At 42.8% G+C, this 14,474-nt stretch overlaps 1 protein-coding gene across 8 annotated transcripts in view; it reads right to left on the reverse strand.

Moving 5' to 3' along the window:
- Positions 1–14,474, reverse strand: part of SLIT2 (slit guidance ligand 2) — a 426,589-nt gene that overhangs the window by 108,033 nt on the left and 304,082 nt on the right. For 6 of the 8 annotated variants that reach the window (XM_053253821.1, XM_053253815.1, XM_053253818.1 and 3 more), the window contains 6 exons: positions 9,113–9,184; positions 7,644–7,715; positions 3,823–3,894; positions 1,777–1,920; positions 1,473–1,636; positions 681–704 (listed from right to left, as the gene is read on the reverse strand). In XM_053253821.1, coding sequence (XP_053109796.1) covers positions 681–704; positions 1,473–1,636; positions 1,777–1,920; positions 3,823–3,894; positions 7,644–7,715; positions 9,113–9,184 — 548 coding nt within the window. The remainder of the gene's footprint in view (positions 1–680; positions 705–1,472; positions 1,637–1,776; positions 1,921–3,822; positions 3,895–7,643; positions 7,716–9,112; positions 9,185–14,474) is intronic. The other 2 variants (XM_053253820.1, XM_053253817.1) reach the window with 1 other exon arrangement.

Consider the following 14,474-nt stretch of genomic DNA (forward strand, 5'->3'; position numbering starts at 1 on the left):
TTGTGAGGAGGAGGAGGAAGGAATCATGTTTCAAAGAGCTAGAGCCAACATAAATCACTCATGCTGAATATGTCAAGAGAATTAGCATGGTTTAAAAAGCAAGGTGTAAATGTACTAAATTTTTTGCTATTTTTTAAAAAGTCTTTATATATAAGACATATGCACTGTTTGGCTGTCTTGCTTGGCATTTTTTGTGATTTTGCAAACACAAGGATCAAAGGTCATAGGTGAGCAACCAACAGTTTAGTACATGAAAGCAAAGCAGGAAGGTTTTCCTTTTGGAAGTGTCTTAAGGTTCTGTCCTAGCTCTTTGATAGAAGCAGGATTCTCTTCATTTAAAAGCAGCTCAGTAGCTACATTTAAAGAACAGAGGCATTAACAAGTAGGATATGCATGACAGGTACAGGTATATCTGAAAGCTGGTGAAGCATCCTAGCTAGCGTAAATCAAGTTCCATTTGGAAAATTGTTGTGCTAATTTGTGAGTTGGATATCAGGAGCTGCATGCAAAGCCCAATTATTGGGAAAATGAAACTAGAAAACTATGACTATTCTAAGGGGCTTTAACTAGGGTTAAAATGCATGCATCAGTTCTTAAGAAGTTAAAACAAAATTTATATTGGTGAAGGAGGAGGGGAAGGCTCCTGCAGTTAGTCAATTTTACTGCAGAGCCAAACCTACCTGGAATGAAATACTGTTCTTTCGCTAAATAAAAGAGAGAGAGAAAATAGAATATGCACCTGAATGTTAGCAAGCAAAGAATTAATTCCAATAGACTGAGTACGGACTACAGTTAATTACATGTAGTTGTGAAGGGGAAAAAAATATGTATTCAGATCAACTGCTGATATGGTGTGACTAGATATAAAGGTATTTGGAATCAAAACAGCCAACTACTCTCTTCTGGTATTTACACAAAAAACAGAATTAACTGCAGAATATGAAATGTACATGAAACAGCTGGATACCAGATGACAGAGGTTAGGTTTTAGAAACATGTAAGTAGGAAATAGAATAAGATTAGAAAAAGCAAACAGTACTTTTCAGCATGAAATAAGCTTCCCTGTGTAATACAAATGCCATGTTCTCACATTCTTTGAGTGAATTTATTTTAAAGATTTTACTCATATTCCGGATTGGGTTTTGTTTTCTTTTTTTGTTTTAGAAAAGCAATGGACAAGAGGTATACCTTGGAACTGTATTATTTCATCAGAAACAATCACATATTCCATTTGGTCACATAAATTTTGTGTCAGGCAGAAGTAGTGCCAAGTGTGCTAACTACAGGAATGCTGCATGATCAAACAGCCTCTGTTCAGTCCAGCTACAGTCAGTCAGCTACAATTGCTAAATAATTCAGTTGAGAACCAGGCTGCTTTTTTGTAAGGGACATCTGCAACTGCTGGGGTTTGGGTTGGTTATTTTTTTTTTTTTTAAGTAAAAGAAAAGTAGCAGCTGAACTAAGGAAATTACCTGAACAGCGAAATTTCTTGCTTTTGATCTGCCCAATCCTTTTGTTTGCCAGACGGCGGGGGCTGGTGCAGCGGGCACCACTGGTTTCAATAGGGTTTGTATGGAGATAATCCGCCAGCCACTTCAGATGGCAGTCACAAATAAATGGGTTCTGAGCCAAATGCCTTTCACAAATAAAAAGAAAAGAATGCTTTTACATGTTTGTGGTTGGTGTCTGTAGTTCCTAAAGTTTTCTTGCTCTATTTGGGAACAGAAACCAAAAGCTTGAAGAACATAACAACAAATGGACCATTCTAATACATACAGGGTCTGAATTGCTCGTAGTGGGGAAAAGGTGCCCTTTGCAATGGTTTGCAGCTTATTATCGTACAAAGAGAGAAGGTTCAAGTTGTGCAGGTCTTGGAAAGCATCTACTCGCAGGCAATTTATCTTGTTAGCATTTAGTAATCTGTAAAACCAAAGACAATTACAAAACAGAATACGGGTTACAGTTCCTTAAGCTTCAGAGGTCTGACAAACTTTCTTTGTACATAGCAAGTTTATTTTATAGCAGTTCACTCAAGTAACATACAACTTACTTAAGCACCACATAATTATTCTGGATGTAGTGCACACAGTGAGATACCTACTTCCCTAAGGTACAGTTTCAATATTGAGTATGCATTGAATACACATATGGGGTGTTTGCCTTGAAAATAAATATATGAGCCAAGAAAACTAGCTAGAAATTACAGTGATAGCATTCAAACAATTCCATAGCTGAATTTAAGACTAATAAACCATTTTAAGCACCAGGTTAGTTTTAAAGCAGACCTATGAGATTACTTCCAGACTTATTTATTATACTGCCTGACTCCAAAGGCTCTAGGCGGTTATACACCTCGTCTCATTGATAGTGACTTTAAATGTGCATACCGTGAAATAAGTTAACATATATAATTAAGGAATAGTTTTTTATTTTTAGTTCTATGGGATTTTCCACAGAAATTAACCCTTTTCAAATTAAGCTTAAAAAAACAAAACAAAATGAGAGTCCAAAAGGGGTCTCTCACAATGCACCATGCACTCACATGGTGCATTATGGAATTTCTGGGGGGCGGGGTAGGATGATGCATCCTGGCCCCCTGCCCTCCATGCTGCCTGGGTCAGCAGAAGATCATCTGGGCACATAGGGAGTGCGCCCAGCAATGGAGGAGCAGTCATCTGCAGGGAAGATAAGTTTAAGCAGCCTTCCCTGCTGTCTGCCCTCAAGCCATTCTCATGATCAAAGGGCCCTTTGAGTTTCCAGACATTTAAGCAAACCACAGTTTAGATCTGCTTTCCTGCTTTCATCTTCTATCTTCTCAACACTTTCTATGGAGTCACCAGAGACAGACCAATAGCTATAATTCTAGCTTATCAATTGGTAATCATGCCATCCATGCCATCCAAATCATGCCAAACCATACTTTGTAAATTTACTTCAGAGCATGGTTTTTGATTCAGACATCTTGCCAAACTATTGGCTTGGGTCAGACATAATGCTAAGCAATGGTTTAACTCGACATAAACAAGTCTCGGATGAGCCTCAAGTTAACATGGACCTTCCATCTTTTGCATGCTGCAGTTCCCTTCTTCTCAGTCTGAACTACAGCAAACCCTAATTTGCTACTGTAACCAAACCAGTAAAACATGGAAGCAATTCTCACGACCGTGGGAAAGTGGACTAAGGGAACCAAGCCCTCTTTCCCATGGTTGTGTGCTGCCATGGGAGCTGTGCAGCTCCTGGCAGCAAACCTCAGTCAGTATCCGCCCCCCCTTTTAAATGAGGTTAGAGGAGCGAGTGCTCCACTAACCCTGTTTTGGGGACCATGAGTCACAACGGCGAGCTCCACGCCATGGCAGCTCATGAGGCGAAGCCCCTCTGGCCTTGGGGGTCTCCCTGGAATGCCCCGCGCACTCGCACAGGGCATCCTGGGACTTCTTGGGGCCTGGCGGCCCTTGATCCCCGCCACCCCTACGGCTCCATGACAGAGCCGGTAATTGTGTGGGTGGCCGACCGAGCCCGCTCTCCCCACAGATGCCCTGTAGGCTCAACACACTGATCGTGTGTAGAGCCTCATGGCTTGTATTTGCCCTGCAAACCAGGACCAAACCCTGCTTTACAATTTGGTTTGTAGGGCAAGCACAAACTACAGCTTGTATGTTTTGATGTAATGATGCTAAAAGGCGTAAATGTCCAAGGATTGATATTCCTAGCACAAAGCAGTCCCAAAAGATTAATATATTCATGAGTACAAACAACCTTTAATGCAAAAATCACTTTTCAGTGAACAAAAACAAAATCAGTTTTCAGCCAATATATACTCACAGCAACTGAAGAGAGAAAAGTCCTTCAAATAGGCCTTTGGGAAGTTCTGTGATTTTGTTTCCATAGAGAACACTATAACAAATAATCAATTCCAAAAAGTGATTGATTGAAAACCAAAATTTATTCCTCTAGAATTCTTTAAAAACTATACACCCCTGAAACAAGCAGAGTAAAACCTCTCAAGTTTGAATATGGAATTATATTCTTAACACTAATAGCATATTGATCAACTCTCTAACCCCACAGTGAAGGTATATTGATGTTTAACTCATTGGCTGGGGTTTTGATCAGGCTATCCATTTTATCAAACAACGGCTCCTAGACACAGACCTCCAAGAGGAATGTGCACGTTTGCCAAAGGGAATGTATATAGGCGTTCAGAGTTTTAATTTCAAACCAGCCGATTACTTAAACCACATTCTCCTATCCAAATTTAGGAGAACCCTGACCCTTGCCAGATTAAATGTTCTCCCTGCTGCGGTCTTGGAGGGAAAATATAATTGAATACTTTATTCAATGTGCCACTGCCCCTGTGGCTCAGGGGACATAGAGACAACTGCTCATGTAATCCTCTACTGCCAATTCTACAGGGATAGTCGTTCTAACCTTATTTTACCCCTTATAAAGAAATATCCTGGCCACATTGATCTTTTTTTATCTGGAATATCTGCTGTCAAATTTTAAACCAGTGATTTCTATTAATGTGGCCAAGTTTTGTTTTATTGCTTGCAAATTGCGTAAAGCTTGTACTGTTAACTCCAAAACTCTGTAAAATGTAAATATATTATGCAAACTGTAATGACTGGTCAACGACCATAATAAGCTTCTACTACTATTGATGTTAAAGCTAATTCCCTTTCCTTTTGGTTAGGTCCACTTAAAGATTTAAGGATATTTCTAGGTAAGATTTTGGAGACAATAATAAAACCCTAATTCAGAACAGTATAACAGCTGATCAAATATGCAGATTGTATTCTTTCAGCCATGTATCATGGACTCTGTAAATATTATGTTTTTGTGGCAAAAGGTCGAACAGGTCGCTTGTTTCAAATATCTGGGGGTGGTCCTACATGCTTCTGGCCCACTGCAACCATGTTGCCCTCACTGCTCAGAGGAGCTCCACTGCCATTCTAAAATTCCTATGGACTGGAGGGGGCCAATGAGTTCCTGCAGTGCTCAAATTATTTGAGGCCAAGAGGTTGGCGCAACTTCTCTACGGTGTTCAATCAAGGGCCCCCCTTCAATCTTGCCACATTGGAGTGGGTTCTGTCTACATTTCTAAGAATGGCCAAGTGTCTCGCTGTGTCTCAAATGCCGCCCTACACTTGGTAAACAGCATGATGAAGGTTGCCGCCAGAGTGTGGATGACCATTCTTAACCTCTGGCTTAAATTATCCCTCAGCCCCCGGGGCCTGGCCCCTTTGACCCTGCAGGACAATTTTCAGTCTTCCTGGAAAAGGGCTGTGTGGACTAAGTTGTTGTCCCTCGGCTTATTCCCCCCGACCCTCCTAATTGCTATGGACTGTGACCAGGCAGAAGCAGTCATCAAACAGAGAATAATGGACACTGAGTGCCAGGCCAACTCAGGCAGGGTCCCAACCTTCCTGTCTTTGGAAAGATACAAATACTATGCTTCCTCTGCCGCGTACCTGTCACAGCCGGAAATTCCAAGCCACAGAAGGGCTTTTACCTCACACGTGTCATGCCCTTCCCTCTGCTGTATTGGAAGGCAAATACAGAAAGATCCCAACTGCAGAGAGACTTTGTGCCTGTGACACTGGGGAGGTCGAAACAACAGAACATGTACTCCTCTTTTGCCCCCTTTACAGAGATGGTTGGGCAAAGCTTATATTTCTGCTACTTTTCAAGTATCCAGGATGCCCAAGGCATGTCTATACCAGATGTTGCTTTAGGATGAAGACCTGGTCTTCATGTACAACACTGCCAAGTTCTTCATGGCAGCACGTAGGATCTGCTGGGCCTCGAATGCCAGCCATAGCCTTTCATCAGCTCTGCATAGCTTTAAATTGCTGACTATCTTATCTTTTCTAGTGTTCACATTTAGCTATCTTATTTTATATACTCCATTTTAGCCACTGCTTTTTGCATTTTATATATGTTATATGTTCAAAATTCTTTAAATATAGCCATTTACAAAAGGTTTTATCTCATAGCTGCCCTCTTGTCTAAGGTGTAGCAGCTCTGAAGTATAATAATATAGTTTTATAGTATATAGTAGTAAACTTTAAAGTAGTATAGTTTTATGGTTCCATATTTTGCTTTTATTACTATTTTGTCATGCTCTACTTTTCTGTCTTATGCTGGTCTTGGGCCGTAATAAAGATGATTGATTGATTATGCTTTTGATGCCTGGCTGGAATAACAAAAATCAAGAAAGAAAGGAAGAAAGCAAACCACATACCCACTCCCTGTGAAGCACTTTACAGGGCTAGTGAGCTTCATTTGACTTGGTAGGTCACAATTTGGGCAGGTCTGCTCTAAATTTGCTGTTCAGCCTAAAGCACAGAAATACTAAAGATCATGGTGTGTATGTCACACATTCAGAAATATGAATATTGAAGCACCTACTATGATTCGCTTAGTTCTGTTTTCATAAGCAGCAAGATCAAGGGTGGGGGTCAAAGCTAAAGAATATGTCCAAACCTCCCAAGCCCTGTGCAAATTTTTAGGGATGTGCAAAGTGGACCTATGTCGAGCCAGTTCGGTTTGACAGTCCAGGGTCAAACCGAACCACCCCCTGTTCGGTCTGACCCCAGACTGAACACCCTCCAAATGTTAGGGGGGGTGCACAAACGTTTGACTGCTTTTAAAAAAAATTAACCTTTACTCCCCTCTGGGGAGTTGCTAGAGATGGGGGGGTTCCTGCGGAGGTTCCACCTCCGCCCGCCAGCCTTCGATATGTCTCCCTCTGGCCGGTTTGGCAAGCTCTTCTCCCATCTGGGCACTCTTTGGCCAGATTTCGGCCTTCTCCCGGTGGCACGGCCCTGTGTGGCCCAGCAAAGACCCATCAAAACTGTCTGGAGGGGGGCATATCGAAGGCTGGTGGGGGAAGGGGGAACCTCCGCAGATCCCAGCCTGCCACCTCCAACAAATCCCTGGAGGGGAGTAAAGGTAATTTAAAACAAAAACAAAAACCACAATCAAACATTAATGACCCCCCCATCTGAATGGGAGGGGGGTTTGATGGGGTGCCAGATCGAACCAGGCCAGCTGGTTCTGTGCCCGTAGATTTACAATTTTGATCCAAAATAGGTTCAATTCAAGGGGATTTAATTTTAAACAAACATGCTTAGATTGCAAACTCCCTGAGGGATAGATGTACAATAAAGCTGATAAAAAAAATCTGGATCTAAGAAAATTAAGTCCCATTAAATACTTCCATGTGTGAGATGATCCTTTGCACACACATGAAAGCATTTGCAACTGGGTACTGGCTAGGGCCATAAGCCAAAAGCTGTGTACATGCACACAGGTGGAAATCAAGCACACCATTCACACTATGTTTACAATAGTAGTTCTCACTGCTGAAGAGGCAAGCCACTGTTGAGCAAACAGGTGTGCATTTATCTCCTTTAGAAGATAGCATCTAGCTGGGCACTACTGGAAATAAGATACTGGACTAGATGGACCTCTGGTCTGATTCAGCAGGGCTTTTTATGACCTTATCACTGAAGCTACTCCTTGAGACAAAGCTGGTATCTTTCAGTGTAGAAGTTCAGTGATATCAAAACCTCTCACCACTTGAGGCCAAGAAAGCATGGAATTCTGCCTTTCTTCAGAGAGATGGTAGTTATACTTACAGTGAATTTAGTGAGCGCAGGCCTTGGAAAGCATCTGGTGCTGCTTCTGAGATCTGATTATTGCTTAGATCACTAAAATGAGAATGGAATTGTATTAAATTAATTGAAGCATACAAATAATCTTGTCAGGCTTCATCATCAGTGAAAATGATAAACAGCAGATATTTATTTCAGTTTTATAAAGCATAAGTTAACAGATCTAATAATTAAGTTCTAGTTAGAACTAATCTGCCTACTTTCCTTTCACTATCCCTACAACTGGACAAAATTTGGTGCAAATCAGATAGGTGGTTTACGATTTAGCTCACTTGAACCTCAAACATTTACACATCCACCATCCTGAATCAGGGTGGATGACATCATTATAAACTACACCCTTGAAGCATCCCTATGTGTCCCTACACTTGCAGCAAATTTGGTTCAAATCGGTTAGACAGTCCACAAGTTAGCCTTCTTGTGCCTCAAATGTTTACGTGTCCACCATCTTGAATTGGGGTGGATGACATCACCACAAAGTACACCATTGAGGTGTCCCTATGTGTCACTCACTACAACTGTACCAAATTTGGTTCAAATCAGTTAATAGGTCTACAAGTTAGCCCAGTTGTACCTCAAACATTCACATGTCCACCATCTTGAATCGGGGTGGATGACATCATCACAAACTATGTGGCACTGAGGCATCTGTAAGTGTCCCTACAGCTGTAGCAAATTTGGTTCAAAGAGGTTAGGCATTTGACAAGTTAGCCCACTTGTGCCTCAAATGTTTATGTGTCTGCCATCTTGAATTGGGGTGGATGACATCATTACAAACAATGTTGTTGAGGTGTCTCTATGTGTCCCTACAACTGTACCAAATTGGTTCATATTGGTCCAGGTATTGCAAAGTTGATAGGGACACACACACACACACACACACACACACACACTGCTGGGTGATCTCATAAGCCTACTTTCCAGGAGGCTAAAGTCTGGCTAATTAGCTTTCATATTATATATTTTTCTAAACTTTTTATAAAGTATATACAATATTAATTTAAAATAGTTTAGTACATTACATCATCCCAAAACAATCACTTAAATTTTGGCAATAATCAGAAGCTTTAATGTATTCTTTATATGGGGGATAAAGGAGATTAGATTAGTATGGACACTGAATGTTACACTATCAATGATATTGCACTGCAGTGCTGCCACTTCAAAAATATTTTTAAAATATTATTTCTGTTAACTTCCAACTTCATTTACATGTTCATGTTAATTTCTATTAATAACTTGTCATAAGTGGCAGCTATTAACATGACAAAGATGTTACACAGACCAAACAATCAGATACAGCCATATCAACTAAGCTGTCAGCTGTCAGACATCCTTAAGTACTCATACATTGACGGAAGGTATTTTGTATAACCATGACCTGTTTTTTATCTGAATGTTTTTATATAAATTTCAAAATATTTTTCACTCACATTCTTCGAAGCTTTTTATATGGTGAGAAAGCTCCAGGGGGAATAACCTTGATTGAATTTTGCTCCAACCGTCTAGCAAAGAAAAATAATACAACTGGAAAAAAAACCCCAAACATAACACAAGAGGGCAATCTAAAATATGTATAAATCATGTCAGTGTCAATGAGAAGGAATGCATTTTTAAAACATAGGTAATTCCTCCCCCTGCCGCCAACCCCCCACTATAATGAAAGATTATGCTACGGGAATCGAGGGTTAGCAATTGTTTTCATTTTAAAAAACTGGAAAACATTCCATCATCTCGACATGCAGCATAGTGACAGTTAAATTAAGCACTAATCTGATTTTACATGTACTACATATCTGAAACATTTTGTGTTACATCCAACAAGAAATACAGGTACTATAAACAATTTATAGTTGCCAGGGGTGAGGATTCCATTTTCAATAGAAGACTAGTGTAAAAGATTGAAGTAACCAGTAAGTCAGACATTCCTAACATGTTATCACTGTTCAACTGACGAAGTCTCAGATTCCTAACTTGTATAGTATGTATACTGCATTCATGAAAAAAGCAATTGATAACAACATTAGTCAAGTATTAGAGTCACAACTGTAGCCCTTCTTTTTCTTACAATGGTACTGTAGCTAATTTCTTAGCGACCTAACAATAGTATTGCTAGATTTACTCAGCCATGCCGCCGCCAGCCTGTGCTCAGCTGCCGGGAGTGGCCCGCAGTCCCCTAATCAGCATCTGATGTCAGATGCACTTTGTGTCTGACATCAGACGTGGAGGGTGTGTGGTCGGGGTTGCAAACAGGGCCGTTTGTGAGTAAATAACATCCAGTGCCATGTCTGCAGTGGCAGCAAGGAGCGCCTTTCCCTGCTTGTAACACAACTCCATTTTTGAAAAGCTTCAGCCAGCTCTGGGTTCCCAGCCTGGCTGGGAATGTGTCTCCCTACATCAGGGAGTGTCTCCCTACATCTCCCTACATCTCCCTACAGCAGGGAAAGGGGCTCTCTGCCCACCGCCACTGCAAATGTGGCACTGGATGTTATTTACTCACAATTGGGGCATGCGGCCCTGATGGCAAACTCAACCATGCTCTCTTTGCGTCTGTTGTAAGATGCAGGGTGTGTGGCTGGTAGGAGTGTGCATGAAACCGGTATGACCTGATCAGTTCAAGCCTGAACCAGACTAGAAGGGAACTGGGTATGTTTGGGTTTGGGGTGGAACAGGGCATGTTCGAACATACCCCTGGTTTGGCTCGAATTTGAGCTGGTCTGGGAGTTCTAACAAAAAAATTGTTTTTCAACAACTCACCACCAGGGAGGGGGGTCTCCAGTGATTCACCCTCCCCCTGCCAGCCTGCCGCTGGTCTCCAATTGGCCTGGTTTGGGTAATTTTAGTCCCTGTGTGGGCCGTTCTGGGCCTCTTCATGCTGGTGGGGGCCATTTTGGAGACTGCCGCGCATGCGCACTGGCCTGGGTCAGACCCTGCTAACTGGGCAAAGAGGCACCTTTTAAATGTGGTGGTTCTCTTTATACAGCAGAGAAAGAGTAACTGGCCCTGTCCACCCCCAGCACAGTACCGCCAGTGACTGTTGCTGGTGTCTATCTTATGGCTTATTTTTAGACAGTGAGTCTTTTGGGGACGGGAATCCATCTCATTCATTCATTCATTATTTCACTATATAAACAGATTTGGAAACTTTTGTTGAAAAGTGGTATATATATATTTGTTGTTGAGTTGTTAAAAACAATTTTTTTTGTTAGAACCCCTGGACTGGCCAAGGAGGTTTGGCTCGAGGGCGAGCTGAGGGCAAGCCCTCAAGCCAGCCAAGTTCAATGTCGGACTGGCTCGAACTCGAGCCAGTTTGTACATTCCTAGTGGCTGAGGCACCAGGCACGGCCACTGGTGGTGGTGGCCCGGGTTCTTTGATCCCTCCCCGCTGTGCAATGGTGGCTCCATCCCTTGATGTACTAGAGTATGAGCAGACCACCAGAACATGACTTGACTTTGACTACGAAGTTCGGTATGAGAAATACCTTAGCTTAACAGATTTTCTGGAAATACAAGGCAACATCTAGGTGATCCAGCTATTCCAAGCATGGCAATAACCACTCCGATTTACTCCCCTCAAGATAAAGAGAATGTCAAAAAAGCTAAGTGAAATAACCTGACCAATAAGCAATCCCAGGGCTTGTGCAGGTTTGCTGACTGTAGATTGCAAATCTGCTGTGGGATTCTTCAGGAAACACTACCTATTTATCATTATATATAGGACTTTAATTGTTGACTTGCCCCTTACTGACAGGTCCATACTCCAGGTGACAATGGCAACAGCACAGAAAATATAACTTCCAGTTAAATAATTCAAGACAAAAAGACCAAGCATACTTAGAAGGCAATTCAGTTTTTTGTAAACAAAATTAAGTGTGTCAGAACTGAGGGTGGTGTCTGGCCCCTGGATTCTGCAATGGACCGTATCCTTTTCCTGCCCCCAAGCACCACAGTTAACCAACACCGTGTCGTCGTCCTCCTCCTCATCATCATCTGGACTCCTCATAGGCTGCCTCCTCTCCAAGCCTTGCCTTAAGACTTCCCTCCCTCTCAGCACTACACCTATGCAGATGTAGCTCTACGGACTGTTGACAATTTTGCAAGAGCACAAAGTTATCCATGAGATCCCATCAATTCTTTCTGTTCTGTTTCCTCTCAAATCCCTGCAGTGGCTCCCACAATGACTGCTCCTGTCATATTCAGCAGCTCTTCTGCAAGAGCTTTGCAAGACAGTTTTGCAAGAGCACAAAGTGATCCATGAGATCCCATCAATTCTTTCTGTTCTGTTTCCTCTCAAATCTCTGCAGTGGCTCCCACAATGACTGCTCCTGTCATATTCAGCAGCTCTTCTGCCTGGCATTCTCTCAACCAGATGGCTAAAGTGGACTTCCCAAGTTGTCGTAGGGGCTCACCCTGGCAAGGCCACATTCCCAGACATGATAATTGCTCACCCTGGTAAACATGATAATTGCTCAACATTCCCAAACATAATAAATAGTGTTACCTATAGCAAATTCAGTCTATATTCAGAGTTCAACCTGAAATCTTTCTTACAGCAAGCAGAAGCTAATCTATGTAACTATGAAGCTATTTCATAAGAAAGATTTCAATAAAACCTCCAGAAATGTTACAAACTGCAGAATTTGGGGCATTTCCATCATTCCCAACTTTGCTCTCCCCACAAACTCTCTATTGTTATGCTTAATATCTGGTTTGATGAAGAAGTTGAACGTTTATTACTTTGTGACATCCAGTCCATTACTGCATTGAGGCACTGATTCAGGACAGTCATCACCTTACCTGTGTCTGATGAAAAAGAGAGATACAACTGAGTGTCATCCGCATACTGATGACACATCAGGTCAAATCTCTGGATGACCTCTCCCAGCAGTTTCAAGTAGATGTTAAACAACATAGGGGAAAGATTGGAACCCCACAGAACCCCAAAGCACAATTGCCAAGGGTGTGGAGCAGTAATCCCCCAGCACCACCTTCTGGAAACGGGCCTTGAGGTAGGAGCAGAACCACCTCCAATCAGTGCCTCTCACACCCAACTTCGCCAATGGTATCAAAAGCAATAGTCAATGGTATCAAAAGCAGCTGAGAGGTCCAAGATAATTAACAGGGTTGTACTCCCCCCCCCACTCTCCACAGGTCATCCCACAGGGCGACCAAAGCAGTTTCTGTTCTAAAGCCAGGCATGAAGCCTGATTGAAATAGATCTAGATAATCTATTTCCCCTATTTCCCCAAGAGGGTCTGGAGTTTCTTTGCCACTATATGCTTAAGCATCTTTCCCAGGAAGGGGATATAGGCCACAGGCCTATAGTTGTTTACATCCTCTGGGTCCAGACTGGGTTTCTTTACGAGTGGTCGAATAACAGTTTCCTTCAATTGAGCTGGGACCACTCCCTCTCTCAATGAGCCACTTAGAACCTGCTGGACCCAGCGAAAAATTCCCTCCCTACTAGATGTAATAAGCCATGAAGGGCAAGGGTCAAGCATGCACGTGGTTGGCCAAACTTGACTAAACACATCAACATCCTCGGGCACCAATAACTGAAAGTCCTCCAGCAAAACTGGACCAGGTGTTACTCTGGACACCTCTCCCAATGACACGGCATGAACACTGTATGAACACCTCTCCCAATGACACTGTAGCCAACTCATGGTGAATGCAAGCGACTTTACTCTAAAACAGCATGGTCACCACATGCTACCTAGGGTTCTAATACATCTTGTCCAGGGCCAGATTTTAAGAGGCCCTGCACCAAGACATTGAGAGGATGTAATGGTGGATGGGAAAAAGTATTTCTGCTCTTCCATCACTGCCACAGAATAGATTTGATAGTGAGCTCTAACCTTTGTTTGCTCAGATTCATCCTGAGATTTCCTCCACTTATGTTCCAACTGTCTCTTAGCTTGCTTCACTGCCCTCAGTTCAGGTGTATACCAAGGCGCTGCACAATTTCTGCTTTGTGGGAGAGGGCACTTGGAAGCGATTGTGTCAACCACCTAAGTCATCTCTCTTTTCCAGAGAGTAACTAGAGCTTCAACATGATCACTTGCCATACCAGCTGAAAAATCCTGCAGAGCCCTGAGGAATCCATTGGAGCTTCAGGGCAGGCCATTTTAATAGGTCCCCCCACTCTCACAGAGTGGCATAGCCGCTGAGATTCTAAACCTAAGAAGGAAGTGAGCTGACCATGACAAGGGCATAGCCCCCAATTCCAAATCACCGTCCTCCTGTCCAGTTGAAAAAAACAGATCCAGAGTGTGCCACAGTTCATGTGTTGGGCCAACCACATGTTGGGACAGCCCCATGGTTGGCATGGCCATAAAGTCCTGAGCCACTCCAGACAAGGCAGCCTCAGCATGGATGTCGAAGTCACCCAGATCAATCATTATGGGAGTTCTCAACACCAAATCTGAGACCACCTCCATGAGGTCAAGCAGAGAGTCAGCTGGGCAGCGGAGTGGATGGTACACCAACAGAATCCCCACTGTCTAGAGCAGGCATCCCCAAACTGCGGCCCTCCAGATGTTGCTGAACTACAACTCCCAGCATCCCTAGACACAATTTTTTGTGGCTGGGTATGCTGGCAGTTGTATTTCAGCAGCATCTGGAGGGCCGCAGTTTGGGGATGCCTGCTCTAGAGAGCCCAGCACCAGGTACAAAGACTCTGAACCGGCACTCTCTTGGACAGGGCGCCTAAAGAGGAAAATACATTCTCGAAGAGCCTAATTTTCCCAGGTACAACAGACTGCCTAGTTTTAAGCATTAGAGCAAGTTGGAGGA

Source organism: Hemicordylus capensis, chromosome 5 (genome assembly GCF_027244095.1).
Source record: "Hemicordylus capensis ecotype Gifberg chromosome 5, rHemCap1.1.pri, whole genome shotgun sequence".
In the NCBI taxonomy this organism is placed as follows: Eukaryota; Metazoa; Chordata; class Lepidosauria; order Squamata; family Cordylidae; genus Hemicordylus; species Hemicordylus capensis.